The sequence below is a fragment of the Synchiropus splendidus genome, chromosome 18, assembly GCF_027744825.2.
Source record: "Synchiropus splendidus isolate RoL2022-P1 chromosome 18, RoL_Sspl_1.0, whole genome shotgun sequence".
Classification (NCBI taxonomy): domain Eukaryota; kingdom Metazoa; phylum Chordata; class Actinopteri; order Syngnathiformes; family Callionymidae; genus Synchiropus; species Synchiropus splendidus.
In genome coordinates, this window is record NC_071351.1 from 12,463,378 (window position 1) to 12,490,760 (window position 27,383).

The following is a 27,383-nucleotide window of genomic DNA, read 5'->3' on the forward strand; positions in this document are numbered from 1 at the left end:
AGACAAACACAAAACATTTGATTATTATTCGATTTATTTTCTTCATTGTTCAGTCTGAAAATAGAATTTTTCACGAATTTAGCCAACATCCATTGAAGAAAGGCTGAAAGATGTCAAACACAATGGACACGAGACAGTTGTGAGAGGACACTATGTACACAATTCATATTTATAGAAACTTAAATGGCAATGATGATGACATCATTTTCAATTTCAACGTCATATGGCATCGGACAGAAGTGAATTCAATTCCAAATTAATTTGACTAATTCAATAAATGTAGTAAATGCATTTGAAAGTGGAAAATCAAATTCACAAATTTCATAATGTGTTAACTGACTGCTTCCATAACTGTCCTTTAATGACTCGTCGTACACTTTATTCCAAAAGGCCTTTATGAATTTGAGTCCCATTTGGTTTATCTCCATCTTTGCCTTCACTTGAGGGGCCTGAAACACAACCATGATACGCAATACACCAAAGCATACCCCTTCCACATTTTGCAACATGCACACACTTCACATTCATGATCACAGTAACACACAATTAGAAAATATTTTGTTCCCGGTGATAATCATCCTACAGAATTTTGAATCAAATTACTTGAGAGTATTTCTAACCCACAGACATCGAGCGTAGCTGTTGATACAGACGTAAATGTGTATTTTAAGCTCATTGTTCTGGCTGAAAAATGACGGAAAGCACTTCTAAAAGCATGATAGCAAGACAGATGTGATCTAAAACAGGATGATATTTTCCACAGTGCAGCTATTGGATGATAAATTAATATATTACTGGCCCTCCATGGCTGAAAGGCTCTCTGAAGCTGCCTCACTATTCATATACAGGTCTACTCTACATTTGCAGATGAGTAGATTCAGTTAAGAGCGCTTCTTCTTCTGTTACAATCAGTGCAAGTGTCCGCTACTCTTACAGCTAAAGGACAGAGTTTTTGTGACTTTACTTAGGAGCTGGAAGTTGCAGGTTCGACAGACCGAGCCTCAAAAGCTGGAGAGTAACTACTGGTCCTTTGTTTTTGGTGGCCCAAAAATCAGACAGGGTCTGTTGTCCACGATGCAGCTACACAGCCAAATGTGAGGAAGCGGGGATGTCTTCAGTGAAGGCCTTGTGGGGTAGAGGTGGGGTGTGGTCGTTCACTGTTTGGCTACATCCCCTTTCTTCAGGATGATTTGTCGTTGCCATGGCGCTAGCTTGGTTTCGTCGTAGCCCAGAGTCCGTAGTCGCTCCAGCTCCGTCTTCTCCTCCATCTCTTTGGCCTGTTTGGCCTGCTCTTCGGCTTTTCTGAAAAAAAAAAAGATGGATTTATTTAGAAAAATATCTTCAAATTTCTCATTTAATGAGAAGCAAAATGGAGCTCAAATAACAAGTGAAAATCAATGTGCGTGTCCTGCAATTGGCAACATAACAGTGTAGGTTTGATTGAGTTTATTCTTGTCAGTAATTCATTTTAACGCCACAAGAGATTGTCATAATTGTAAGTCTTTATAAATCATTTCAGATCCTCTTACCTCTTTTGTTCCCTGTCACATCAGGAGGGCGAAAGAACAAGGGGACATGGTGTAAATACCTTACTAAAAATAAACACAACAATCATGATTCAGCAGAATAACACACGTCCAGTCAAAATTCCACGACTGACAGAAATGAGCCTTTTATACAGCACACTTTTTATATGAGAACAAATGAATCATAACTATACATTTATTGACTATATATAACACAACACACATCGGTGCTTCCAACGAAGGGAGTACAAAAGGCGGTTCTAGATTATGAGAGTCGTCCGACCACAATTGAACCGTTGATCTAGTCAATAAAATTTAAACTAAAATATTCACTGTGGTCACTGGGAGCGCTTTCCAACGTGCACCCAAAGTAGTCAGGGTATTAATGTCTTATACAAATCTGGGATTGAACCTGTTACCCTTTAGTGAAAGACAGATGTCACTCAGCCTATTCACTTTCGCCACCTCAAGAGCAACCTTGTCAGTTCAGCAGTATAAAAGACGAACAAGTCCCTCACTGATCAATGGTTTGAGCAGAGACAGTGGATATATTGCGTATCCACAGAAGGCAAACTCGTGAACCAGCAGCAGAGAAGACAGATTTGTTACTCACCTCTCCTCATCCATTTTCTTCTTCATCATGTCTCTCCTCCAGGCCGGCATCGATGCCAGTCGGGCAGCTTCCTCTTCCGCCTGAAAGAGGACGGATAAGAAAGGAAGAGACAGAGATAGTGGACCAAACTTGTCAGTAATATTTGACAGCTTTCTGCTCTAATTGTGCAACACATTTCTACATTAAAACCAATCACTGTATTTATTACACGAGAGCCAGTGTTTAACAGGGATCCGTAAATTAATTTCAAACCTAAGCATTGCACACAATAATATAAGTGTAGTATACTCTATTATGAGTCGTGTGCCATGGTATATTTCAGTCATGATCCAAGTGAAGTAATGTTAGTTTCATGTCAAGCAAATCGTGGCTAAAATTATCATGGTGTGCTTGTATGTTCAGAGATGTACTTAAATGTACTGAAATAAACAGTCTAGCAGTGTTCTATTTTGTAAACAAAACAATGAATAAGTGTTCCGTCAAATGAAGCACAGTCATTTAAAAAATGAATAAGGGTAGTTTTGCAAATAAATTATAAAATTAAGAATAACACCATCAAATGTAAGCGCATCCAGGGTGCAGGTGTCTGCATTTGAAATGCCTGTGGTGCGGTTTGTGTCAATGTTTAGGATGTAGAAGTAGCTCCCAGCTTTACTGGGTCTGATGCTGCTCATCCACTCATTCGTGAGAAGGGACGTCATGACTGGACCCCAGCAGGAGAGACCGCCCGGCACGGAACCTTTATGAGTTCGGGCTTTTAAGTCAATGAGAAGTATCACATCTGATGTGGGCTTCACGGCGTCAACCCATTTTTACCGGTTACATCCCGAGTTAAAGCTGAAATTATTCTAAGGTATTCTCCTGTATGTTCTTGGTGCTGCATATCCTGTGTTTGGATGATGTTTTATTTTGATAGGAGAGGAGAATAGGAGAGGAAGTGGCTCTCACTCCAGAGAAACAAAAGCTCTGCCACATCCACTTGACAACCAAACATCAATAAATAAGCGTGCTGATGGAAACTAGAGATGACGACATCCTCTACATTCATGTTGGGTAAATGGAGCAGGGAGAAGAAAAGGTGTAATGAAGCATTAGTCCTGTCCAAACAAATTCTCTCATGTCATTTCTTTATGACAAGCGGTCACACTGAGGCATCACGAGAGGCTGCATTGATGATCTGATATATGTACTTAAAACAGCAAACACAAGCCACAATATCCTTTCACTGCTCTTTACAAACAAAAAAAGAAGAGCATTTCTGAATGAACAGGACACTGTTTTATTGGTCGATGTCCGTGTCAGCGTGCACAAACAGTAACTGGATCCACTCTTTTCTCATGCGGTAATCGGAGTTAGCCAGGACATCCATCTTGGACTCAACAAGATCCATTACACTCTCTCAACTGGGAAACATTTATCTCAGTAAGATCATCTCCACAATATCTAATTCATGAATCCCCTGGGAATTGAAATGGAGGCGGTGACATGACTCGGAAAAGCTTGAAATCATGACAACATGGTAGCTGACAATTTGTGATACAAACTGGTTTTATATTCAGGATTGTGATGAATATTTTTCGTTGACCAGAGCTGACCAGAGGCATATATTTATATATTTAACTTTTATTTTGATTTGATTTATCTTTATTTATTCCTAAATATAGATTATAAATATAACAGCTGTCAGCAGAAACACCTTATTACACAAGCCTGTTTATTTTCCACCTTTTTTTTTGCCTTAAAATGTTCTGATTTGAGACAAGCTGAATCTTGGCCTGAGTCAGTTATAGTCTCTGTAACCTCCTTACGACTCCCATAAGCCACAGTTAGCATGTCAGCAGGGGGTGCTTAAAGGTTTATTTGCAGGTAATCTGGAGCGCTGCTGAAGACACTATGACACTAGTGTGTGTCCCCGCTGGCTTGTAAAAGAGCAGAGGGTTTAAGAGCTCAGTGTTTGACTGCGCACCCTCAGACGCGTTGCACTGCAATAAAAATGGTAAATGTCATCAGAAAAAGTTCCACAAACTTTATTTCCAAGATAGATACGTAGAAAGAAGTTAACACAAGTACTGCAACATTTTTTTTAAAAACAAACACTCCTGTAAGAATGAAATGGTGCGGTTTATTTCTCCTATTTAGCACACGCTAATCTGTTTGTTACAATGAGGCCAGAGTCTCAAAACTGTTTGTGAACTACTTAGAAAACTTAAACCCGAACAAAGCTCTTAAAGACGTTTTCCATTTAAGCACACTCCTGCGGACAAACCCATCCAGTTGAATTCTTCAACATGTAAAAAGGTGGGGGAACAACAGACGTGACCTTGTGACCAACTTCCAACGCATGGATCAGAACAGACTACCAAAGGTCAATGGCGAAATAACTTTTTCATCGATTAAATATGGCATTAATTCAATGACAATTAGTTCTTTTCAGCTTCTGTATCATCCACTCAGCAGGGTTGGTCCAGATAAGTGGATGCTCTGCACTTAAGTCCCACATGTGACATGGTCTAAAAGGTGCACCAGATTAGTTTCTTCTTCTCTGTGCAGGTTCCTTGATCTACATGCGTTTTCCATTACATCCGAAACAGTCCAGTCCATTAAAAACCTCAGTTAGATGTCGAAAAGCTCTGCTTCCTTTTCTTTCCAGAAGGCGAAGCTCCTGTCGATGTATCTTATGATCTCCTCATTACTGAACTCTTTCAGCTCATAGATCACCTTGATGGAGTCTTCATTAGGATCCTCTCTGAGTCCAACTTGAGGCTCATCCATGAACCTCACATGAGGAACATTTTTAACCACCTTCTCCTTTTGCACAGGTGTTGGTCTCAATGTTGATTCAGTGGGATCTGAACTGGCTCCGTTGGGGACTTCAGCTTGTTGACATGACTCGTTCAGAACCTTCTCCTCCACAAGGGGGGGATGTTCAGAAACACCATTATGGCCTCCAGCTGGAGGAGTTGGTTGAGGAGTGTCCATCTGTGGCTCTTGTGAGGAGAGTTCAGTCATGGGCTGGGTGGGAGGAGGCGGAGGTGGATGAGACGGCGGTGGAGGTGGGTGTGTCTCAGGTGGGATAATGGGCGTGTCCACGGAGCGCAGAGACGCTGTCATCACACCTTCTCCCTCATCTGAATCCCCAAAATACTTCAACTTGATGTCTTCAAACCCGTCCGCCCAGTCTCTTTTCCCTCTCTCAATGTCCTCCATTACCTCCTTGTGAAACTGCCGGATCACCTCCCACTTGTGTCTCCCAAGACGGTCGAACATCTCGTAACACAACAAGTGTCGAAACTTGCGCTCGGTTCGGGACATGCTCATTTCCAGCAGCTGAAAGTAGCCCAGCATGAAGAGGTCCAGTGTCAGGCTTTCATAGTTCACTGGAGATCCGTTGATGTGCGGGAGGAAATGCTCCGGCCAGTAGATCATCTGTGCACGACTCAACCTTCGAATCTGTCGCGTGGGCACCTGACTCATGATCGTCCTCCAGTGGCCAATGAGATTCCCCACCACCTGCTTTGACTTCATGAAGTGCAGGAGTTTGTCATCTTCGCTCTGCATCTCCACACCCACTTGACCGCTAAAGTGGTCATACTCCGCCCAGCCTATGTCCAGATGACTTCCTCTCCGACTGGCGTACTTAGTCCGATAGGATTCGGAGATGGTATACTTCCGCCAGTGCTCGAGGAACAGGAAGACAATCCTCTCTTTCCTCATCTCAATGCACTCCTGGACGTAGCTAAGATCAGTCTGCACTTCCAAACTTCGTGTTAGCTGGTCATTATTTAAAATCGGGTCAGTTGAGAGAACCTGGTTGAACTCTTGGATGTTTGATGGAGGCATTATCTCAGTTTGTGTGTACGTCATAGGAGCTTGAGACGCAACAATGACTGGCTCCTCAACAAGCTTTAACGTGGCACCCTCGGCTGATGCTGTGTCTCCATTAGCAAGGGCAAGAATGGGGTCAGCCGAGGAACAGGGATTCTGCTCCTCACCAACAGATCCAGGAGGACTCTCAGACTCGCTTACAACAGGGAGGGACCTGGTACGTTTGTACACTTTGCTTGGCTTCTTTTCTGATGAGTGATTCTGGATTTCATAATTAGCTTTGAGGTTCTTGACTGAAACGCCACACTGCTTTATCTCCTTCTCCACTTCCTCCCTTGTTGAGAAGGACTGGGACCTGCCAATGAAGCCATTGCTCACAGACCCCCCTGGATCAGACTGAGGCAATCCACCAGTTGAGATTTCTGCTTGAGGATATGCCGAAGATATAAGATCCAGAATGTCAATCTGTTTACCTCCAAGAGTGGCGAGAAGAATCGCCATACTCTTGAGCAGAGTGGAGATCTTACTGCACCAGGCAGGAAGATCCTCCGCCTTGCCATGAACCTGCTTTGGATTCACAGAGAAATGCCCCTGAGAGAGGGCGGCCGAAACCGGCAGAAGCTGGTGAAGCTCTTGCTCAAGTTGCTCCAGTTCCTTCTCCACTTCGGAAACTTTGTGCATCACTTGCAGGTTTTCTATTTGCTTCTCAATGCGGTTGAGGTCTTCTTCAGTCATCAGCTCCCCGAATGGGCCCAAAATGGCATTGTGGACATGGGAGTAGTGCCATTCCTGAGGTTGGTAGTGACCACTTGCCGCAAACTAAAGTCAAAGGAGACCAGAGGACAAGAAGAAAGGGAGGAGGGGAAGGTTCCCTTCAGGCCTGGGTTTCTCTCGTGTGAACAATTCAAATCCATCCGGCCACACAGGTTTACATGGATTTAGTGGTGCAATGGAAATGGCTTTTTGAAAACTTTGCACTTTGTCATTGTCCAACATAAACCCACTGAGGTTCTGATGGTGACCTGAGTCAACGCAGAGATACCCAACATCATTGCTGACCTGACACAGACAAACATGAAGAGATGACTTATGCAGATTTGGAGTATTTACTTTTGAAACATCTGTCTCATAAAGATCGATAATAAAAAGTTGCTGGCCTTCTTTATAGTTGGGGGTTGGCCGGTAGTGTGAATGGGCCTGGCATCACACCACTGAATCAGCATGTAACACCTTGAAATGACTCATGCTCAAAAGCCATGCGGAAACTCAACGCAACCAAGTGTGTTAATGCTGCGAAGGGCATCAAATACAACTCACTACACCGCAAAACCTGACTCCATAACTTCATCAGAGACTCATGCTTGGATAGAAGAAGCGCACCACACGCAAGGATGTTGAACAACTAGCTATGTTTTTGTTTTGTTTTGAATTTGACACAAAATATTATATGTTGGAAGGAAGGCTAAAATGTGGTCTCTGAACCCTGAAATGGATTGTAAAGGTTATGAACAAGGTCAGGCCTAGTGGTGACATGACCATCCATTGTCATGAGGTCAGTTTAGGACACACAATAAAACAATAAATAAGGGAATTTGCCTTGGACGCAATGTTGAGCCACAAAGCATGTCCGAAAGTTTGAAGAGCAAAACCTCATGCACAGTCACAAACACACAAACTCACACAGAGCTATCCCGTTCATGGCACACCAATGGGATAGCTAAGGCAAATCCAGTTGAGGATGCCTACCTTGCGCTTGTGTTCCTCCTCTTCCTGCATTTTCACCTGGAGTTTTCGCACCATCACCTGCCTCTTCCACTCCGGGATGGCTTTTCCTTGTTCGTCATGAGTGGGGACCAGCGCCTCCACGTCTGCCAGGCTGGTCTTTCTCCCCAACTCGGCCGCCGTGGTGCTGCCGCCGTTGTTCCCGTTGATCACGGAGTTTGAGGACAGCTGCTCGAAGCTGGCCGAGGTGGTCATGGTCCTGGAGGATCCAGACCCGGTCGGACTCGGGCTGGGACTCGGTGTGGGGGGCGGAGAGGTGACGGGCGTGAGGGATGGTGGTGGGGAGGCTGGCTTGACTGGTGGGCTGGGAGCACGAGTCTCTGGTGGAGAAGTGGTGCTTCCCTGGAAAAAAAAATCGACTGTCAATCTCATATCCTAGTTTGTATTACTTATACACATTATATCAAGAGAGTGAACATTGAGTTCCAAGTTGTGTCAGTAGTAGAGTTCAAAAGTGTTGGTGATGGTGGACCTACATTGTTGCCAGTGGGACCGCTGTTGGAGAACACGGTGGTGTAGCCTTTACTGTGAGGAGTGGGCTTCAGGCTCTTCCCTGCTTTGATCTCTGCCAGGAGCTCGGAGTTGTCACCAGTGGGGGACATCATGTTGAAGGATTTTGTGCCTACGGATGGAGAGGAAAAACAGGGAAAGTGAAACCGGGTTGAAGCACGGACTGGAGCAAGAGAGAGGGGAGAGAAAGAGAAAGTGACAGAGATACAATGAAGGAGAGGGAGCGAGGAAGGCGTTGGGTGGCATACCACTGTTGAATATTTTATCAGATTAGGCACAGGCATGTCGTACAGTGACAGCGAGCTGACCGTTTTTGAAAGTGATTTGCTCTCATGGGTCATAGTGGCAGCAGACTGAGGATGATGATGACGTTTGAATGTTTATTCCAAGCAGGATAAACAGAGTTGAATACTTTATTTAATGATAGAAAAAAGTATGAAACACGATGTTGTTCAGAATCTTCCAGGAGTACCATGCTTTCCTTGTCCACCCCTGCCTCTTCCTCCCAGGAATGAGATGTTTCCAAACTAGATTAAAGACGTAATCTTTCCTGGTTCTGGGATAGTGTTGCGTCTTTCCCTCTAGTTCAATGTGTGTAGATAACCTCTAGAATTAGCTGACCCAATGACGTACCTAAATGTTGCCTAATTCCCGTTTATAACTGTAGGAAGAAGTCTCTGGTGGGTGACTCAGCTTTTCAAACATCAACTCTGGTAGCCAATTGTTTTACTAAGATTTAGATTTTAGATGTGCTGACACTAAAATAGCTTCATTTTGATGTATTTATGTCACATTAATTCAAATAAGTGCATTTAAAAATCCACATACTCCTCCAACATTCAATTCCAAATTAAAATTAAACTCTTTCAAACCCTTGCTAAATCCAATTTGCAACAAAACCTTGGCGCTTTCAGTAGACATTAAACACACCTCGCTCCCTCCAGACGGGAACTCTGTCGCCAAGTTCACGGCCGTCATCATCTGGGTCAGCTATGAGGCTGATTTCAGTACAGTGAACCCAAAGAAAAAGTCACGCAACCGCAGATCAAAGGGATCAGCTGACGGGTCCTCGGTAAAGCTCAGAAACTTTTCAACGTTTAAGAAACTGGGTCTGTGGTTAAAAGTATTTACTCAGCTTTCGTGGGCGCTAAGCTGATTACAGTCAACAATGCAGCCTCCCAACAAACACTTGTTCTAGACATGACATTGCAAAAGAACTTTGCTCAACTACCTCAGAGTAGAAGAACAGAAAATATATCTTTTTAAATGTACAAGTAAATATTACATTGATAAAGTGCAAATAAAAATTCGCTTTTTTTATTTAGAATTCTCATTTCAGTTCTGCTAAAACACATTTTATATACTAATGCAGTCAATGATTTACAATAGTATATTCAACAATAGACATAGACATTTATTCTGAAAAAAGTTCCTCACCTGCTTTCGAGCTTTGAATACAATATCCTCAAGTCCTCATTGAGCTGCTCATTTTCTATTTAGCTGGAAATAGTCCTGTTGTAAAAATGTTTCCTGTCGAGTCGACCACAAAGGTCTACCAGAACACAAAAGCCCGACTAGGCTACTACCCCTCCTCTCGCTCTCCCTCACTCCCTCTCCCGCTCACCCTCTCTCTCTCTCTCTCTCTCTCTGGGAGGAGAGAGTTTCTAATAAAGAGCCATCATCACAGTTGGGGGAAATCTAAAGGAATCACTGGTAACTGAAAGTGACAGCGAGCCATTGGCAAGCTGGCAAGGAATTAACACACATGCAGCGAGGCAGACACAAACACACACACTCTTTCACACACGCACCCTTCGGTCCTCGGCTTGTTAGTCTGCCCTATTGCACCACAGCTTATGAACTAACACGAATAGATAGATAGATAGATAGATAGATAGATAGACAGACAGGCAGACAGACAGACAGGCAGACAGACAGACAGATAGATAGATAGACACAGATAAATATATAGATAGACAGATAGACAGACACAGATAGATAGATAGATAGATAGATAGATAGACAGACAGATAGATAGATAGATAGATAGATAGATAGATAGATAGACAGACAGACAGACAGATAGATAGATAGATAGATAGATAGATAGATAGATAGATAGATAGATAGATAGACAGACAAACAGGCAGACAGATAGACAGACAGACAGACAGACAGACAGATAGATAGATAGACAGACACAGATAAATATATAGATAGACAGATAGACACAGATAGATAGATAGATAGATAGATAGATAGATAGATAGATAGACAGACAAACAGGCAGACAGATAGACAGACAGACAGACAGACAGACAGAGAGACAGATAGATAGATAGATAGATAGATAGATAGATAGATAGATAGATAGATAGATAGATAGATAGATAGATAGACAGACAGACAGGCAGGCAGGCAGACAGACAGACAGACAGACAGATAGATAGATAGATAGATAGATAGATAGATAGATAGATAGATAGATAGATAGACAGATAGATAGATAGATAGACAGATGGATAGATAGATCGACAGACAGGCAGACAGACAGATAGATAGATAGACACAGATAAATATATAGATAGACAGATAGACACAGATAGATAGATAGACAGACAAACAGGCAGACAGATAGACAAACAGACAGACAGAGAGACGGATAGATAGATAGATAGATAGACAGACAGACAGACAGACAGGCAGGCAGGCAGACAGACAGACAGACAGACAGACAGACAGACAGACAGACAGACAGATAGATAGATAGATAGATAGATAGATAGATAGATAGATAGATAGATAGATAGATAGATAGATAGATAGATAGATAGATAGACAGACAGACAGACAGACAGACAGCCACCTGCTGTGTCTCCATTGTTTCTCTGACTGCAAGTGTGTAAATCCATCAGCTGCTCTCACATGAATGTTCAATTCATTGGTCTCTTTGAAACACTTTGTTACACTAATAGTCTGGATTGATGAGTGTACTTAGAGATAAAAGACAAGGAAGCGCTTGAAGAAAGAGGTAAATGTTTTACGATCTAATTGTCTCACAAATGGGGTGTAAATATTACAATGTTTCACTGTAAATAAATGGAAGCATTGTTTCACTTTATACATGTTATATAGCAAGTCACCTGATCACCTTTGAGACGTAGGATAAGTGTGCTGAAAACATTTCAATTTGAAGGTGATGTGTGTGACATCTATTGAAGCAGGAGTCCAGTGGGTACTTACTCTTCATCTGTCTCAGTGCTGCACCCTCAGTAAGAGAAGGTTCCCCGCCTTCACAGGGTAGCAGTGAGGAAAGATGAGAAGAGAAACAGAGAGAAGAGATTCACAGCAAAAAGACTGGGTCGAGACGACACAGGAAGAAGTTCAGGCTCCTTCTTAATAGATAATAAAAAGTTATTAAATGCTGCATTTTAGCACCTGAGTTTGGTTATTTGCTTTCTCTCTATTCTTTCTTTCTGTGTACAGCAGCCTCAATGCATGAGATCTCCATTTTGAAGGCTTTGTTTTCAGCGTTATATGCAAAAAAAAAAATGAAACAAAACTTTTCACCAAGAAAAATGTAATGGCTCAATTTGCCAATGCATTATTTCAATTTAACTTCAACAAATTCTATGACATTTGTGTAAAAATAAAGGGAGTAGCAATGTAAAGGTATATAAAACGTGTATTTAGATAGAAATAAACAGACAAATCTATATTTTGACAACAAAATTTCAGGAAATAATCTGTACTTTTGTGCCTAATCTTCAGCGTATGATACAAAGCAAACTTGCTGGTGGCTTGAAGAGATAAAAAATCAACTTATAAAAGTGACTGCACAAATAAAAAATGTTTTGATGAGTTTGCTTGAAAGTGACGGCACAACTGAAGGATCTTTGCTCTGTGGGGCAGCAGTATCAGGGCACTTAAGAAAATAGCTGAACCCTAAACCAGTTCTCTGGGTAATGAAGCCTCAGCTCAGTCATTTATAATTTAACTTATCTGAGGTGCAACTGCTGGTCTTTTTTTTTATGTGCGATTAAAATAGAGCATTGTTTATTGTTTCATTATTTGAGTTCATTTAAACTGAGGAATTTCATTTGTCATAACCACTAAATCAAAAAGAAAAGGAAATGCATTTGAAGTGCAGGTGGATGGACAGGGAAAAGAGGAGCGACACTCACTTCCTGATGAGGAAGATGGGCGTCTTTGGTGGGTAGACGTACTGCTTGCCGAGTGATTCTGGGTGGTGGTCGTGTCTGGAGGAAGCGGAGGAGGTGGAGGAGGCGTTGGCATTGGATTGTTGGGAGGAGGAGGAGGCGGAGGAGGGGGAGGCGGCGGCGGTGGGATGGCCTCGTCTGTGGTGCCATTTTCAGATGCAGATGCCGGGCTGTCGGCCGGCTCCTCCAACATGGCGGAGCCCTGGATGAACGAAATGAATACATTTATTTTGCAAATAAATAGATATATTTTATAGTTCAGACAAGTTAATATGTAGTGGTCGACTTATTGGTGGCGGGTGTCGTGTTCCGTGTTGTTGCCACACAACAAACGTGGTACCAGCTGTGGCATGCCTCGACAAAACAGGAGGGAAAAGAAAGATATTAAGCTCTAAATCGTCGAATCGGATTAGTCAGTCATTATTATTTACAAAGTTGCCCCGGAAAGAGAGTTGAGCGGTGCTACGGATCAGACCAATTTCAAAGCAGTCTGTTCACGCAAGGCTTGCTGGCACAAGTGAGGCAGTCGTGCCCATTCAAAGCCTTGAAACAGTGAGGTCTTCAATGAAGCCTTATTTTATATGAGGCCACGTCAATATTGCTCATCTCATGTGTATAAGAATGGACAGAATGAATGGCCTGACTCACGGCATTCAAGCCTGTGACAGATGTATCAACAGTGTCAGACACCCTCTGCTTCCTGCCCCTCGAATCGATTCATAAAGAGATAATGCTCCACAGTTAACAACAGCTAATAAGAGCTAATCTCTGGGGGAAATGTCTGAAAAAGGAGCCATCTGCTAGTGCAAGTGATAGCACCTTAAGCCCCCCCCCCCACCTACACGCGTATGCCACGTTCTGAAAGCGTGCCGTAACTTTGGCAGTTAATGGACCGTGACATCTAACCCGCCCCTCCTTTATTCCTCAGACGCGTGCATGTCATTGCAGCCCCCTCCGCGCCACAAACCCCCCAGAGAGTAAAGGAGGGAAGGGGTGGGGTCCAGATGAGTCTGGCCGGCACGTGCCGCTCTGGCTGCTGATTAGTGGCTCCATCTGCTCGGGAGCCTCCGAGACCAGAAAGGGCCCCACTGAGGCTTTAATTGGCTGAATGAGGATTACACCATGTATCAGCTGGAGAGCCCCCACTCCTGACACCCAGGAGCTTGGAAGAATACCTCCCCAGGGACATGAAGGGGTGTCATGGATATGTTGTGGGGTACTGTGTAGGTATGCGTCTATCATTGGTGCGCTACAATTGATAATAAGAATACATTTTTCGGTTGTATATTTATGGCTTATGAATAATAATATGATTTGTACAACTATAGAATGCATTTATGGAAGAGGATTAGGGCCGGTGAAGAGAAAAATTGGCAGAATTCTGCCTTTAATCTCAGAATTCTGACTTTAATCTCAGAATTCGGACTTTTTTTTCTCAGTTTTTTTCTCAGAATTCTGACTTTTTTTTCTTAGAGTTCTGACTTTAATCTCAGAATTCTGAATTAAATTTTCTCAGAATTCTGACTTTAAATTGAGAATTCGGACTTTTTCCTGAGAATTCTGACTTTAAATTGAGAATTCAGACTTTTTCCTCAGAATTCTGACTTTTTTTCCCTCAGAATTGTGACTTTAAAGTGAGAATTCTGACTTTAATCTCAGAATTTTTACTTTGTGACGTTGAGCAATGAATTGTAGGGCGGGAAACATCAGACTGCTGTTTAAAGTAAGAAATCTGAAAAAAGTCTGAATTCTTACTTTAAGACTGAGAAAAAAGAATTCTCACTTTAAAGTCAGAATTCTGAGAAAAAAGAATTCTAAAAAAAAGTCAGAATTCTCTCTTTAAAGTCAGAAATCTCAGAAAAATGTCAGAATTCTCACTTTAAAGTCAGAAATCTGAGAAAAAATAGTCAGAATTCTCACTTAAAAGTTAGAATTCTGAGATTAAAGTCAGAATTCTGACAGAATTTTTTTCTTCACTGGCCCTCATCCTCTTCCGTAAAAATGGCCACAGAAGAAAACTAGAAAAATGCTCTGAATTCTATTTTGATTTTATAAATGACCTATTAGCTTTGGAAATGAATATAGTTAATAATCCAGAACATGGCTAACAGTGAACAATGGGCACGTCTAATGTCTGTTTCATGACAAATTTGTTTGGACAGACAACACAGATCAGAAAAAGCATCCCTCTCATTCTTTGTCCAATTGTGAGCCGTTTGCTGTTTGGCAGCTTCCTGAAACGTTTACACAAGAGGGTGAGGGCTGGATGGAATGGATGGAAATGAGGGGCGCAGTTTGCATCAGGTCACAAACAAAAGATCTGAGCTTATGTAACATGCTGTGTAGCTTATCGAACAGGCAAATACTGACATCACTGCGGTAATCTGATACCAACACAACATCAGTTACAAAAACCTCACCCAGCGAGGGATAATTGTGGCTTCATCTTATGACTTTTGACATCTAAAACTGAAAAAGTAAACTGTAAAACTGTCCGATACAGAGTGCCACGCCTTGATGGTCCTCTGTGGCATCATATTCTAATCATCAGTCACACCTAAAGTGGAGCCTCCCTCAGCTCAATCGTTGAGCTAAATAAAACAAAGAGCTTAAACTGTTTTTTTAACGTTTATTTTTAGTTTTTAACAGCGCACACATACGTGAACAACTGAGATGTTATTATGAGATCATTTTAAAGGCACAAACCAAGTCCTTCATTTGTCATTACGCCTTAATTATCAGGCTACTACAAAATTCTTAAACATTATATATTAATTTGGAAAAACATTTCATAATTGCAGTCAGTCGTCGAAACATTTTCTATAAGCTGTTTCCCATACCGCAAAAAAATCTAAACCAAAACAAACTCTGTAGGAGCCCTACAGGAAGTATCTTCTTATCTATTATTGTCAACACTGAACCGAGCAAAATAAAATATGTTGTTCTAAAATATAAAGACAGGGTGGCTCTACAGAAGGCTCACTTGTTCTCAGAGAGAATGCTTTAGTTCTGCGGTTAAATAACGGATGAATAAAATGAAGTTATTTGACTAGTAGTGTGTCTCACAAGTGTCCACAAATGGCATCAAATGAATCTTGAGTCTGCTTTCCTCCATTGCCTTTAATACATGTTTGAAAATGATTTGAAGAAAAGCTGACTGACTTTGATTTTATCCTCTACCCTTGCAGCATGTTTGCCATGAGCTCTGATGGTTCTCGGTGGAGGTACATGGTTCTCAAAGGTGCAATACAAAATAAGGCACGAATAAATCTAACATTTTGACATAGCTATTCTCACCCTGACACCTAACACTAACATAACCAAAGTCAGAATAAAGTCATCGAAAATCATCATCAATTTTTTTTCTGTAATTTTACTGTCAGTCAAATGATCCCTACTTATATGTATTTCTTGCACAACCATTGCTGAGGTGCCTCTTATCCTAATAATATAAAATGGCAACAGTAGATTATTGTTGAAAGGAATCGGATTATCTTCAGAAAAGTTATGATAACTTAAACACCAGTAACAATCCGAATGCGGATGAAATCCTTTGAAGTTCAGAAACCTTATTTCCAAGTAGGACACTTGGAATTTACAAGTGATAGAGGTAAATTAGGTCACAATGAAATAAAGAACTATGAAAGAAACTCAAAAGGTACACAGTGATGCTAATGGCACTTGGAAAATGGGAGTAGAGGTGCAGGCTCGTATATCTATTTCATTCTCTGCCAGAAATGGGAGATATTGTTTAAGTTTGTTTTGTTTGGCATGAAACACAATGATGCCTTGCCTCCTCATTGGGCGCCATGACTTTGCTCCCCCGGGGCTCGGCTGTGTCGCTGCCCAGGTTTTTGTAGTAGTCCCCAGTGCTGGGCTGCTTGCTGAAACTCCTGGACTTTCTGTTGGAATCCACGCGCCGCAGCTTCTCGTGCTGATCTCCCGCCAACAGTTTCTGAGCCAAAAAAAAGTGAATCAATACAAGTACAATGTGCAACAATAATTTATACACAAAAAAAACGTTAAACTTTCATGGCAGAATTTTAATATCACACAGTTTTAATTCTCATCGGAATGTGTGGCACGGCACACAGAGTAAGTCGGCTTTTCTGCCAGATTACTGCGTTTAACTGACCAGAGCTGCTTAATTTTAATAAGAGAACAAGGCTTTATTGAGTTCCCCTAAAACACTGGGGGTTCTATGTCATACCATACAATTCAGAATGACTGTCAGCCACAAATTGGACTGTTGATTTCAAAATGTGCATGACAAAGACTACCTTTTCCTCTTTTGTCATTGCTAGTAAACATACTTTTGTTAGATGAATGGATATAAAATGACCCTAAATGCTGAGCAAACAAGCGGCTTCCTCAAAAGTCCTACTGAACAAAGACGAAAGTGACACACACACAAAAGAGATGTCCATTATTAACTCGAAAAGGGAAGTCATGGCCATGTGACCCCTGACCTCTCCCTTTTGTGGTGTCGTGTTCTACGTTCTCATGGGCTCGTAAAGTGTTGTACTCGGTAGTCCTCAGGTGGGAGTGTAATGTGAGCAGGGCTGCGCTACAGATGGTTTGATTGTCAACCTCCTGGGAGGTGGGCACGCTTTAGAACGTTGAAGAGGCTTTTCGCCGCATTATTCTCCTCACAACATTCACACATGCAGCCGATACTTGCACTCAGAACCATGAGTACTTTCTCTCTTTAAAGTTTTATGATCCAGCACAGCTTATACCAAGTTAAGTAAGTGTTTAGCATGTTGAAAATGATTTAGTCTGACCAAAGCATGACAATTTTTAACTGACATATTTCACATATTTAACACATTATAATCCTGCCACTCCTTTCCTCCGGCCTTTCACCTTGAAATACAACACAAAATGCTTTTAGTTTTTCCCACACTGTGATCCCAGCATTACAATCTCACGGTCTGCCACATTAATTTGCAGTCATTCTTGACTATTCAAATCTAGATCACATCATCGTATTGAGAAAATCTAAATCTTACTGCTGCCTTGTTGTCTTGTAACAACTTACCTGCTCAAAAGTCCTCTCCAGGAGCTCACCTCCAGTCTCCACAGATAAAACAAACCGGCAGCGAGAGATGCTGTCACCAGATCTAGACCTTCCTCTCCTCCGCTCTGCGCTACACCTGTCACTCTACCCGCAGTCTCGGTTTACCCACCGGCCTCATCAATAAACTATCTGCAGTGATGTCACCGGTAGACTTCATTCGAACCACTCCCCACCCCGGCCCCGTGCTTTTTATGCAAAACATAAAGATCCAGCAACAAGGCGCGAACCATTACACGCATAAGTCTTCAGAAATAGTGAAGATAAATTCTCCTGAATTTGTCCCACATTGCTTAGAAATGTTGGTGTCACTCCAGCAGAGAACGTCACATGTTGAAAGAATGAATATATAAAAGGCAAAGCATCCATTTGTTTGGCAGCTGCAGACAAAACATTTGAGGCAAATGCAGACAAATGAGGTGACTCGACAGGTAATGACTGGAATATACAAACTCTTGAGTCACCAGAAATGTGCACACAGTCAGTGCAGGATGGTTTTATTCAGGAGGTTAATGTTCCATGTTGCTACGGCGACCAGGATGGACAGCTTTATTTACAATGTTTATAGAGCGTGTGTGCTCCAAGTTCCAAGAAGAAGAAGCTTAGACTAAATTGTTAATGAGAACCCGCTGGGAGCTGGCCTCCGAGGTGGAGCAGTGGCAGGGCTAATTAAAACCTCGCCTCCCCATGACGGACCGTAGCGATGGGACGAGACACAAACTCACCTCCATCAACTCAGTGTTAAAACGAAAAAAAAAAATCTGTTTTTTTCTGTTTTTTATTCCTCTCACTCCTTTGTGTGATTTCTTTTAGGAGACATCCATATTTATTACTTTTATAAAGGTTATGAGGCACCACAAAAAATAAACAAATGTAAAAATGTATTCCTTCATTGACACTTTGTAGTTATGCAAAGTTTTATTTGAAAATACTATTTTAAACCTTTGAAATACCGACTTTTTTACACTGTGCGACATTCCTTGCTTAGTTACAATATAGGATCAATGATGTCGTGTGCGTCCACAGACTCACTTTACATTTTCAATAATTTATTAGGAAAACAAATTTAAAAATAAATGATCAAATTCTGAATTAATGTCAAAGCACTTAAGCTGGAAGTGGCTAACATTTTGAACCCAACAAAGTAGTAATAAGAACCATTTAATTACATAGTTATTACCTGAGTTTAACCTTTAAAATTTTGATCATAATAAAGCAAATCTGATTTAAAGATGAAGTATTGCTTGTCTGATGGTTGGAACTAGATAGAAGCACAAACTCGGTGACCCCAGTCTGTTGAATCTTGAGTGAGAACCAGGATCAGTTTACTCCTTTGATGTCTCGAACCAACAAAATGTTCTATCCAAAATACAGATTTTCCTCCTTGCTTCAGAATTAATGTCAAAGCACTTAAGATGGAAGTGTCTAACATTTTGAACCCAACAAAGTAGTAATAAGAACCATTTAATTACACAGTTATTACCTGAGTTTAACCTTTAAAATTTTGATCATGATAAAGCAAATCTGATTTAAAGATGAAGTATTGCTTGTCTGATGGTTGGAACTAGATAGAAGCACAAACTCGGTGACCCCAGTCTGTTGAATCTTGAGTGAGAACCAAGATCAGTTTGCTCCTTTGATGTCTCGAACCCACAAAATGTTCTATCCAAAATACAGATTTTCCTCCTTGCTTCAGAATTAATGTCAAAGCACTTAAGATGGAAGTGGCTAACATTTTGAACCCAACAAAGTAGTAATGAGAACCATTTAATTACATGGTTATTACCTGAGTTTAACCTTTCAAATTTTGATCATAATAAAGCAAATCTGATTTAAAGATGAAGTATTGCTTGTCTGATGGTTGGAACTAGATAGAAGCACAAACTCGGTGACCCCAGTCTGTTGAATCTTGAGTGAGAACCAAGATCAGTTTGCTCCTTTGATGTCTCGAACCCACAAAATGTTCTATCCAAAATACAGATTTTCCTCCTTGCTTCAGAATTAATGTCAAAGCACTTAAGATGGAAGTGGCTAACATTTTGAACCCAACAAAGTAGTAATGAGAACCATTTAATTACATGGTTATTACCTGAGTTTAACCTTTCAAATTTTGATCATGATAAAGCAAATCTGATTTAAAGATGAAGTATTGCTTGTCTGATGGTTGGAACTAGATAGAAGCACAAACTCGGTGACCCCAGTCTGTTGAATCTTGAGTGAGAACCAGGATCAGTTTACTCCTTTGATGTCTTGAACCAACAAAATGTTCTATCCAAAATACAGATTTTCCTCCTTGCTTCAGAATTAATGTCAAAGCATTTAAGATGGAAGTGGCTAACATTTTGAACCCAACAAAGTAGTAATGAGAACCATTTAATTACATGGTTATTACCTGAGTTTAACCTTTCAAATTTTGATCATGATAAAGCAAATCTGATTTAAAGATGAAGTATTGCTTGTCTGATGGTTGGAACTAGATAGAAGATAGAGATACAGATATTCCTCCTTGCTTCTATCGCTTGTAACCTGTGTTTGAGTGATCTGAGGCCAGATTATTACTGGGATTCTGATGGAACCTCTCCCATCCAGCATGGCGTGTCAACTCCAGTAATGAGCATGGTTGTTTGTCTTGTTAGCATGGCTGGAACAAAAACATCTTTGTGCGCTGTGCGTTACACAACTGATGGGGCACAAGGGTGGTGGTGGTGGGGGGGAGCGGTTTATCACAAATATGCACCCTGTTTCCTGCACAGATGATCCAAACGCTCATGCAAACACACTTGTGGTGTTTCTCACCTCCTTCTTGCTGCTGCTGCTGCAGCTCTCCACGTGGCGCAGGTTGCTTTTCACCTTCAGGAACTCGGCTGATGTGGGCTCCTGAGGGGGCTTGGGTGCGGGGTAACTCGGGGGCGGAGGAGGCGTGGGGGGGGACTGAGGTGGAGGCGGGGGTGGAAAGGTGGGAGGAGGAGGCAGCTTTGCATCGCCGGAGATTTCCTTCTTCCGAGATGAGTCAGAGTCAATATCGGGGTTTAACATGTCCATGTAAGCCTGCATGTCTGAGATGGCCGACTCAGACGCGCCTGCATGAAGGAGAAGTATTTTACAATGGACACAGTTGTTTTTATTCACCAGAAGCTTTAAAACGAACATTTGCATTTGAACCACCAGGGTGCAGCACCATGCTAACTGATGCTAATCCCAAATACACGTCATCATTTTGCAATAATGAGGGAAATATTTATTTCTTTTCTTTACAGTTTTATCATTTTCAATTGAGCACAGCTTGCTGTGTGAGTCATCACAGCTCAATTGTTGTTTCTTTGATATTTGATTTCGATATTTGATATTTATGGATATTTCACACATTTCTCTCCTGGATATTGTAAATTTTATAGGTTGGAATTATTTCTATTATATCAACATTTCAATATATGTGTATATATGTATATGGAAAAAAAAATCAATATATGGCATATGTTTTTTAACCAAATGACAAAAGGATTTGATTAAAATGACTGAAAAAGAGGCATAAAATTTTTCCCAAATATACAAATTCATTATCAATTAAAGTAATTTGTGTGGACAATTTGGAGCCTTCAATTATGCACTCTATTGCTCCAATACCATTCAAACATGGCTTCAGGTCCCTGTATTTTGAGGATTGAAATCTGGCTTGCGACAGTGACATTTCCCCACTCGAGGACTACCTGTGTGTGCTACTGTGTGAAGCTGACCGAGTGGACCTCGTGTTGTTGTCAGGCTGCTCCTCTTCTCTCCCGTGCTGGACTGGCTGGAGTTCGCAGAGTCGTAGTTGGACAGTGAGCTGGACGGGGAGCTGATGTCAAAGTGCGCTGGCTGAGTGGCTGGGGGCATGGTGGTGTTTGGAGACGACAGTCCTGAGTCCTGCTGCTTGTACTCAAGGTCTGTCGACGGATCTCTGGACAATACACGATGCTCCACACTCTGGCGAACACACAAGATAACAATCACTTACAGTAAATATCTCTCTGAGATGATGTGAAATGACTCCAAAGTAAAGACTAACAGCTGCTCAGAAAGGCGGTGAAAGGCTGCCACACCTGAGTGTGTCTCAGGGGCGTTAGAACAGGACAGAGAAATTTGTTTCCCATAAAGCAAGATGCTTGTTGTTCCATGTAAGTCCCAAAGGGGTATTGGAACATCGATAGATGGAAATATTCCAGCATTTCTAGTCTTTATAGAGCACAACATCGACCATGAGAAGAGCAGAATGGTTGGTTGGTATAGTTACACTCAAATGCTATGACTATAATCTTAATCTTCTTCATGACAAAAGTCGCCCTTAAAGGTCATCATAATGTAGCATCTTTCACATTATTTATTATTCTCCAAGCAAGACAGGGGGATATACGGGCACCACTGTCACATATATCCTTGTTTTCAGCTATAGGTGAATTGATCCCATTGGTCCAATTAGTGTCAGTACATTGTAATAACAGGTTCGGGTGAGGAATGGCGTCATGTGTCAGCTGTGGACGAGACGTAAACATTTCAGCTTACAGACTTCTGTGGTCACTAATTCAGAAAAATATCTTCCCAGACAAGTTGAACATAAAAATACCTCGAGCTCGTGTTCTTACACAGTAATAACAATGCGGCTTTTCTGGCATATTACACAAATATGATGCAACTGTCTTGTAAATAACGGCTCACCATGTTTTCAACGGTGCGGAGATACTTTGCACACTGCGTGTGTCCGTTGTACTCGGCCAGATCTGCCGCTGTGAACCCGTCCTGGTCCCTGATACCAAGGTCCACTCCGTTGACAACTAGAATTTGACAGCACTGCAGAACAGATGAAAATATTAGGTCAAGTGCTCATGTAATTTCAGACAATTTTAAGACCATTAAAAGACAAGAATGACAGCAACACAACATGGTCACAGACAGAATGCGTTTCATAGTGGCCTTCTCAACCATTTGATGTGCGAAAATCTAATATATCTGTGTTTCTCCAACACCAGAAAAAGCAATGACAACTGAATTCTTATGGGGCTCAAACCAGCTGGTGCTCCGTTAGCTGACCAGACTTCTGTGTTGTAGTCAAAGCAGTTGGTCACAACAAACCAAAAATGGCAGCTACAGATTGTCCATTCAAAGCAGATGGTTGGTGCGGAGGTACAGGAGAAAATTAGATCCACACCTCCAACAATGATCCAATACATCAATGCATATACCTCTAGTTCTCCATTCTCAGCAGCGTCATGGAGAGGAGTCCCTCCCCAGTTGTCAGTGACAATATCACCACCGTGCAGCAGCAACCAGCTGAGAACCTTTGCGTGACCACGGCTGGCGGCAAAGTGCATGGCTGTCGCTCCGTCACCGTCCCTGTCTGCCAGGCTGATCTCGGCAAAGCTCATCTGAAAGTGCGTGAGGAAGTAAAAAATATCAATTAACACTGCATTACAGGAGTTCATTTTTTTAGATTTTTGCTGACCAGCCAGACGATGACTGTGTTGTGGCCCATTTGAGCAGCAGCATGGAGGGACGTCATCCCATCATTGGCCCTGGTGCTTGGATCTGCCCCGCAATCTTTGACCAGGTACTGGACGATTTCAAGGTGACCCTCCTGACAGGCCAGGTAGAGGGGTGTGGCACCATTCTTCGTCTGAGAGTTGACAAGACTGACAGAAAACGGTTGTAAATAAACTGCGCAGGTAAACACTGTAGAAAGTGTAGCTAAAACGGGCTATTAATGAAAAAAATATAAATACACCATAACAGCATGACTTCAGCTAGCTTTAAAATAATTCAGTTCCAGTGTGAACATCTGATAAAATTATTTGATATCAGCTCAGGCATAACTTCAATTCGAACCATCTTGGACCTTTGCTTTTGGCGTCCTGCCCTTTCAAAGAGCGCTTAGCTGGAACCCCTGCTGTGCAAGCTCTCCATGAAAACACACTTGGATGCCTTCTCCATTGTCAAAACCTAAGTCCAGTTATTTAAACCCTCTAAGTACGGTGACCTGGATGAATGGAAACCTACGCAAACATAGAGAGGATACACTCTTAGGCCAGAACAAGACATACACAGGCTGAAGGAAGTTTCCAAAAAAGTCCGACAAAATGTCATCTAGAATATTTTAGCTGGTTGGTGACAGTCTGGCGTCAACCTTTATCAATGTCATCATAGAGCTATTTCCAGAGCAGACGGAGGTAACGCTGAGCCAAATCCCACTATCTGCATTTCCTCTTAGGACTGGATCATAGTTTTCCTGTATCTCTTCTTGTCCCCGATCCTCCAACCCCAGTAGGGGGTCACAGAGTGAACAGGCATGTCTCTAATAAATCCTATAAGGTGGTTCTTTATTTGGACACTGACAAATGAGCCATCAGTCTTCTAAGAAGATTAACCCTCCATTGGCTTTGCCCGGCTAGCTCGTGCTTAAATGAGGGTTGCCACGGGCCAAGGTGGACGTGAGTGGGAGCAAAATAAGGTGGGGCTTACGGGTAGTGTAGACACAAACATGACCCTGTCGACCTTTCCCTTTCAGCGCCGACGCGTAACGCCGGATGAATGTGTCATTTCAGGCTCAGCTACGATCGTGCTGAAGGGATGAGAGCAATAAAAACAGCTTAAAAATGTATACATAACTATGTGTAAAGAAGAATAGAAGAGGACCCAGTTGTTTAAATGAAATAGGCTCGGAAAAAAATTGCAAAGATCAAAAACAGTCGACCGATATTTGATCTTTCGCCCTTGAGCAGCTGATATCCATTTGACCTCAGTAATTGCGTCTTGTAACAAAGAGCACCACTGTCTTCATTACAGACAGTAATTGATGTCGCACTAATCGTCTTTCTGCCTGACCATCACGACTGTTCTGTTCCTGATGGTCTTTCCTGTCTGAATAATGAAGAACACGGTGGGTGCAAGTGTCCCATCGATGTCTGAGCTGAGCCTTGAAACTGTAGCAAACAGCATTGCAGAAAACAGTAAACACATGCTGGCTGTCTAATGAGCGGTGAATAAAACAATCTACAGGAACAAAGAATATAAATAAATATTGAGTGGAGGCAAAAATGAGTTTCTGGATGTGGGGTGATACATCAGGCCATTCAAAATGTTATTCTTTTGTTTACATCATATGCCACGGTTTGAATCTGGTGTGGGAAAAGGAGTTTATAAGGAGAGGAAGTTTCTTAAGAAGCTTTGTGCTGAAAATAAGAAAATAAGTGCAGCTCAGCAGATGTGTTCAAGCTCTGCTTTACCTCTGACCCTGAAATTTCTCTGCAGGGAAAATACACTTTGATGATGAATACATTCAATAGTTGCTCAATTGTTTGACAAAACCATTCTCTCTTTTGTCTCCTGGGCCCATCAGAGGAGGAGCTGGTTTGGGTTCATCAAAGCCAACTGTGCCTTAAACAGATACCTTTGTGTTTTTCAGACAGTCACTAGTCCGTTGTGGGATTTTTTTTCTTCTATTTTTATAGACAATGGATGCATTTCCACTGTAATATGAGTGTTAGACCACTGATCTGGAACATGTGTAAGAACTAACACTCCAGAACAAGCCGTCCATCAACCACCAGAACTCATAAATGCAGATTTGTAGCTTGCAATAAAGTTTGATGGAAGGCTGCTATCTTCCAGTCAACACAAAACCTCCAGCGGGCGAGACCAGTGAAGCACGGCTATTCAAACGGATTTGTTTTCCTCATTATCTCATCGAAGGTTAGCGCAACGGGTGTGCGTGTCGCCATAGTGACGGTGGTAAACAGCAGCAAAGGGGAGGGGCTAAGGAGAAGAGTGAATGGGTCCCGGCTATCAGCGAGCGACCGTGTCCCGGGGGATTGTTAATTTTTCAACAGGTGTGCATCTCACTGGAGCGCCTCTAGAAGAGGAGGGAGCTGGAGAGCAGGAACCTGCTCACAGGAACAAAAGTAAAACTGTAACCGATCTTATTGAGGCATCAAAGAACTTTCACTATTGTTGTCTAGCTTCTACCAAACCAAAGGACAAGAATGATCGGGAATAGCATGACATGACTGGGAGGTGGACTCATCAAAACTTCAAAGAAATATCAGACTGAGGCCGACTTTAAAACAGGAACTAATAACCATAGTTTGGCTCAGATCTATCTTGACCCAGTCCTTAATCGGGGCTAACACCTGCCCTGAAGATGACCCGGCTTCAGCTCGTGGAGCAGTGTACGCCACAGAACGTCATTCAGCCCTCCTTGTCTGATTGTAGACTAGTTTTATCTCCGCACTGCAAGGACAGGTCTGACACTGCACTGATTAGAGGTGAAATCCATCAAGAGGCTTTTACTCACGCACACAAATACGCACTGACACACAAGAGCTAACAATGCAAATGACGCTGGCCGACTCATGGAAATTGTCTTCTGACTTCTGTTATGTAAGAAATTCAAGGAGCGTTTCTTACATGAAGGAACACTTTAGAGAGATAATGGCTGACAGAAAACATCCTTTAGCTTTGGATCCAACAGCAACCAGTGCCTAAAAAGCAACGTTTTTCTTACTTTGGGCTGTGTCCCAGTAACAATCGTAGGGAATGAAGGTCTCCCTTGGCAGCAGCATAGTGTACAGGTAGGGCGCCAGTATCAGTGGTGACCCCAGGATCCGCTTCTCCACTCTTCAGCAGCCACTCTGTGATTTCGTGATGACTAAAGCGAGAGGCCAGGTGAAGAATTGTGGCACCAGAACTGTCCTTAGCCTTAAAAAAAACAAAAAAAAACACTGTATGAAACTTCATTCTGCTTTACACGGTGTGTGACAATAGCATATCACTAAATCATCTGTACTAGAAGTTTGTCGGCTGATGACACTGTTGTTTGAAAGTTATCAGGATAAACTTGTCTTTTTGACTGGTTGATGTGTTTGGATGTGAGACTTGACAGTGGCAGTGGTTTAGCAATGCCTTTCCTCCTTTTTCTGCCCCATCAGACAGCTTGGAGACTCCCCACTGAGAAGGGCTTCCCCTTAGGATGATAACTGTGAGAACAAAGCAATTTCATTCAGGCTGACCTTATAGAGTTGAACCTATTATTGAGGATTAAAGCGACAAAATATCCAGGAAGTGAACTTAAATAACCATCATATGAGCTACATTTTGACAACCATAACCCCAATGTTAAATATACTGGATGTTACTGGGTTATTATTATTGTTTTTTTTGTTTTTTTATAGAGATAGAGGGAGAGAGAGAGAAACACATTTCAGATACATCTCTCCCTTTTGGAGTTCATCGGAATTACACCCTATATTTTTGTTTCCGGGTTCAAGATCAGCTATTGCTATTGGTAGCAGTATCAGAGATTACATATATGGTTTAGGAAATATCCACACCCTTGTCCAAAGTCAGTCTGACAGACTATTTGTCAACACACTCTTGGGTTACACTTGTCGTGAGCAGATCTTAAATTAGCAACATCAGATAACACCGGCTAAACAACAAAGCAAAAGGTAGCAACAAGTGAAAACTGGAAGCCAACACCATCAAGCCATTAGGTATATTGCCTTGCACGCATTTGATCGGATCAAATATCAGCCAAGTATCTTATCAGCAACCAGATTTTGGGGGGCTGTCTTTGTCTGTTTCATGTGGGAGACCGGCTTGTCATTGAAGATGCAAACAGACCATTCATATCCTCATCAAAAACTGCTCATTCTGGCTCACAATTGTTTATTATAGCAGTAGAGAAAGATGAAAAATATTTACCAATTTTCTCTTTAGCCCCTCATATCTAGGATTAAGCACAAGTCATTTAAGTGGACCCTGTGGTGCATAGTAAGTTATATGTCAAAGCAACACCAATAAAA

The 27,383-nt window shown here is 41.9% G+C and overlaps 2 protein-coding genes across 5 annotated transcripts in view; both read right to left on the reverse strand.

The window, feature by feature from the left end:
• Positions 1–16: 16 nt before the first annotated feature.
• The window catches only part of espn (espin), a 28,178-nt gene continuing 811 nt past the window's right edge, over positions 17–27,383 (reverse strand). The window contains exons 2-15 of one of the 4 annotated variants that reach the window (XM_053848328.1): positions 26,084–26,277; positions 23,030–23,216; positions 22,770–22,952; positions 22,246–22,377; positions 21,261–21,516; positions 20,350–20,633; positions 16,270–16,431; positions 12,483–12,678; positions 11,500–11,547; positions 8,223–8,368; positions 7,711–8,088; positions 2,140–2,219; positions 1,530–1,550; positions 17–1,302 (exon numbers count right to left, since the gene is read on the reverse strand). In XM_053848328.1, coding sequence (XP_053704303.1) covers positions 1,155–1,302; positions 1,530–1,550; positions 2,140–2,219; positions 7,711–8,088; positions 8,223–8,368; positions 11,500–11,547; positions 12,483–12,678; positions 16,270–16,431; positions 20,350–20,633; positions 21,261–21,516; positions 22,246–22,377; positions 22,770–22,952; positions 23,030–23,216; positions 26,084–26,277 — 2,415 coding nt within the window. In that variant the 3' untranslated portion in view covers positions 17–1,154. Of the gene's footprint in view, positions 1,303–1,529; positions 1,551–2,139; positions 2,220–7,710; positions 8,089–8,222; positions 8,369–11,499; positions 11,548–12,440; positions 12,679–16,269; positions 16,432–20,349; positions 20,634–21,260; positions 21,517–22,245; positions 22,378–22,769; positions 22,953–23,029; positions 23,217–24,042; positions 24,061–26,083; positions 26,278–27,383 lie in introns of those variants that run through there. The other 3 variants (XM_053848326.1, XM_053848327.1, XM_053848329.1) reach the window with 3 other exon arrangements.
• On the reverse strand, positions 2,226–7,699 carry LOC128749098 (espin-like protein). Its single transcript, XM_053848331.1, has one exon. The coding sequence runs from the start codon at positions 6,697–6,699 to the stop codon at positions 4,753–4,755; it is 1,947 nt and encodes a 648-aa protein (XP_053704306.1). The 5' UTR covers positions 6,700–7,699; the 3' UTR covers positions 2,226–4,752.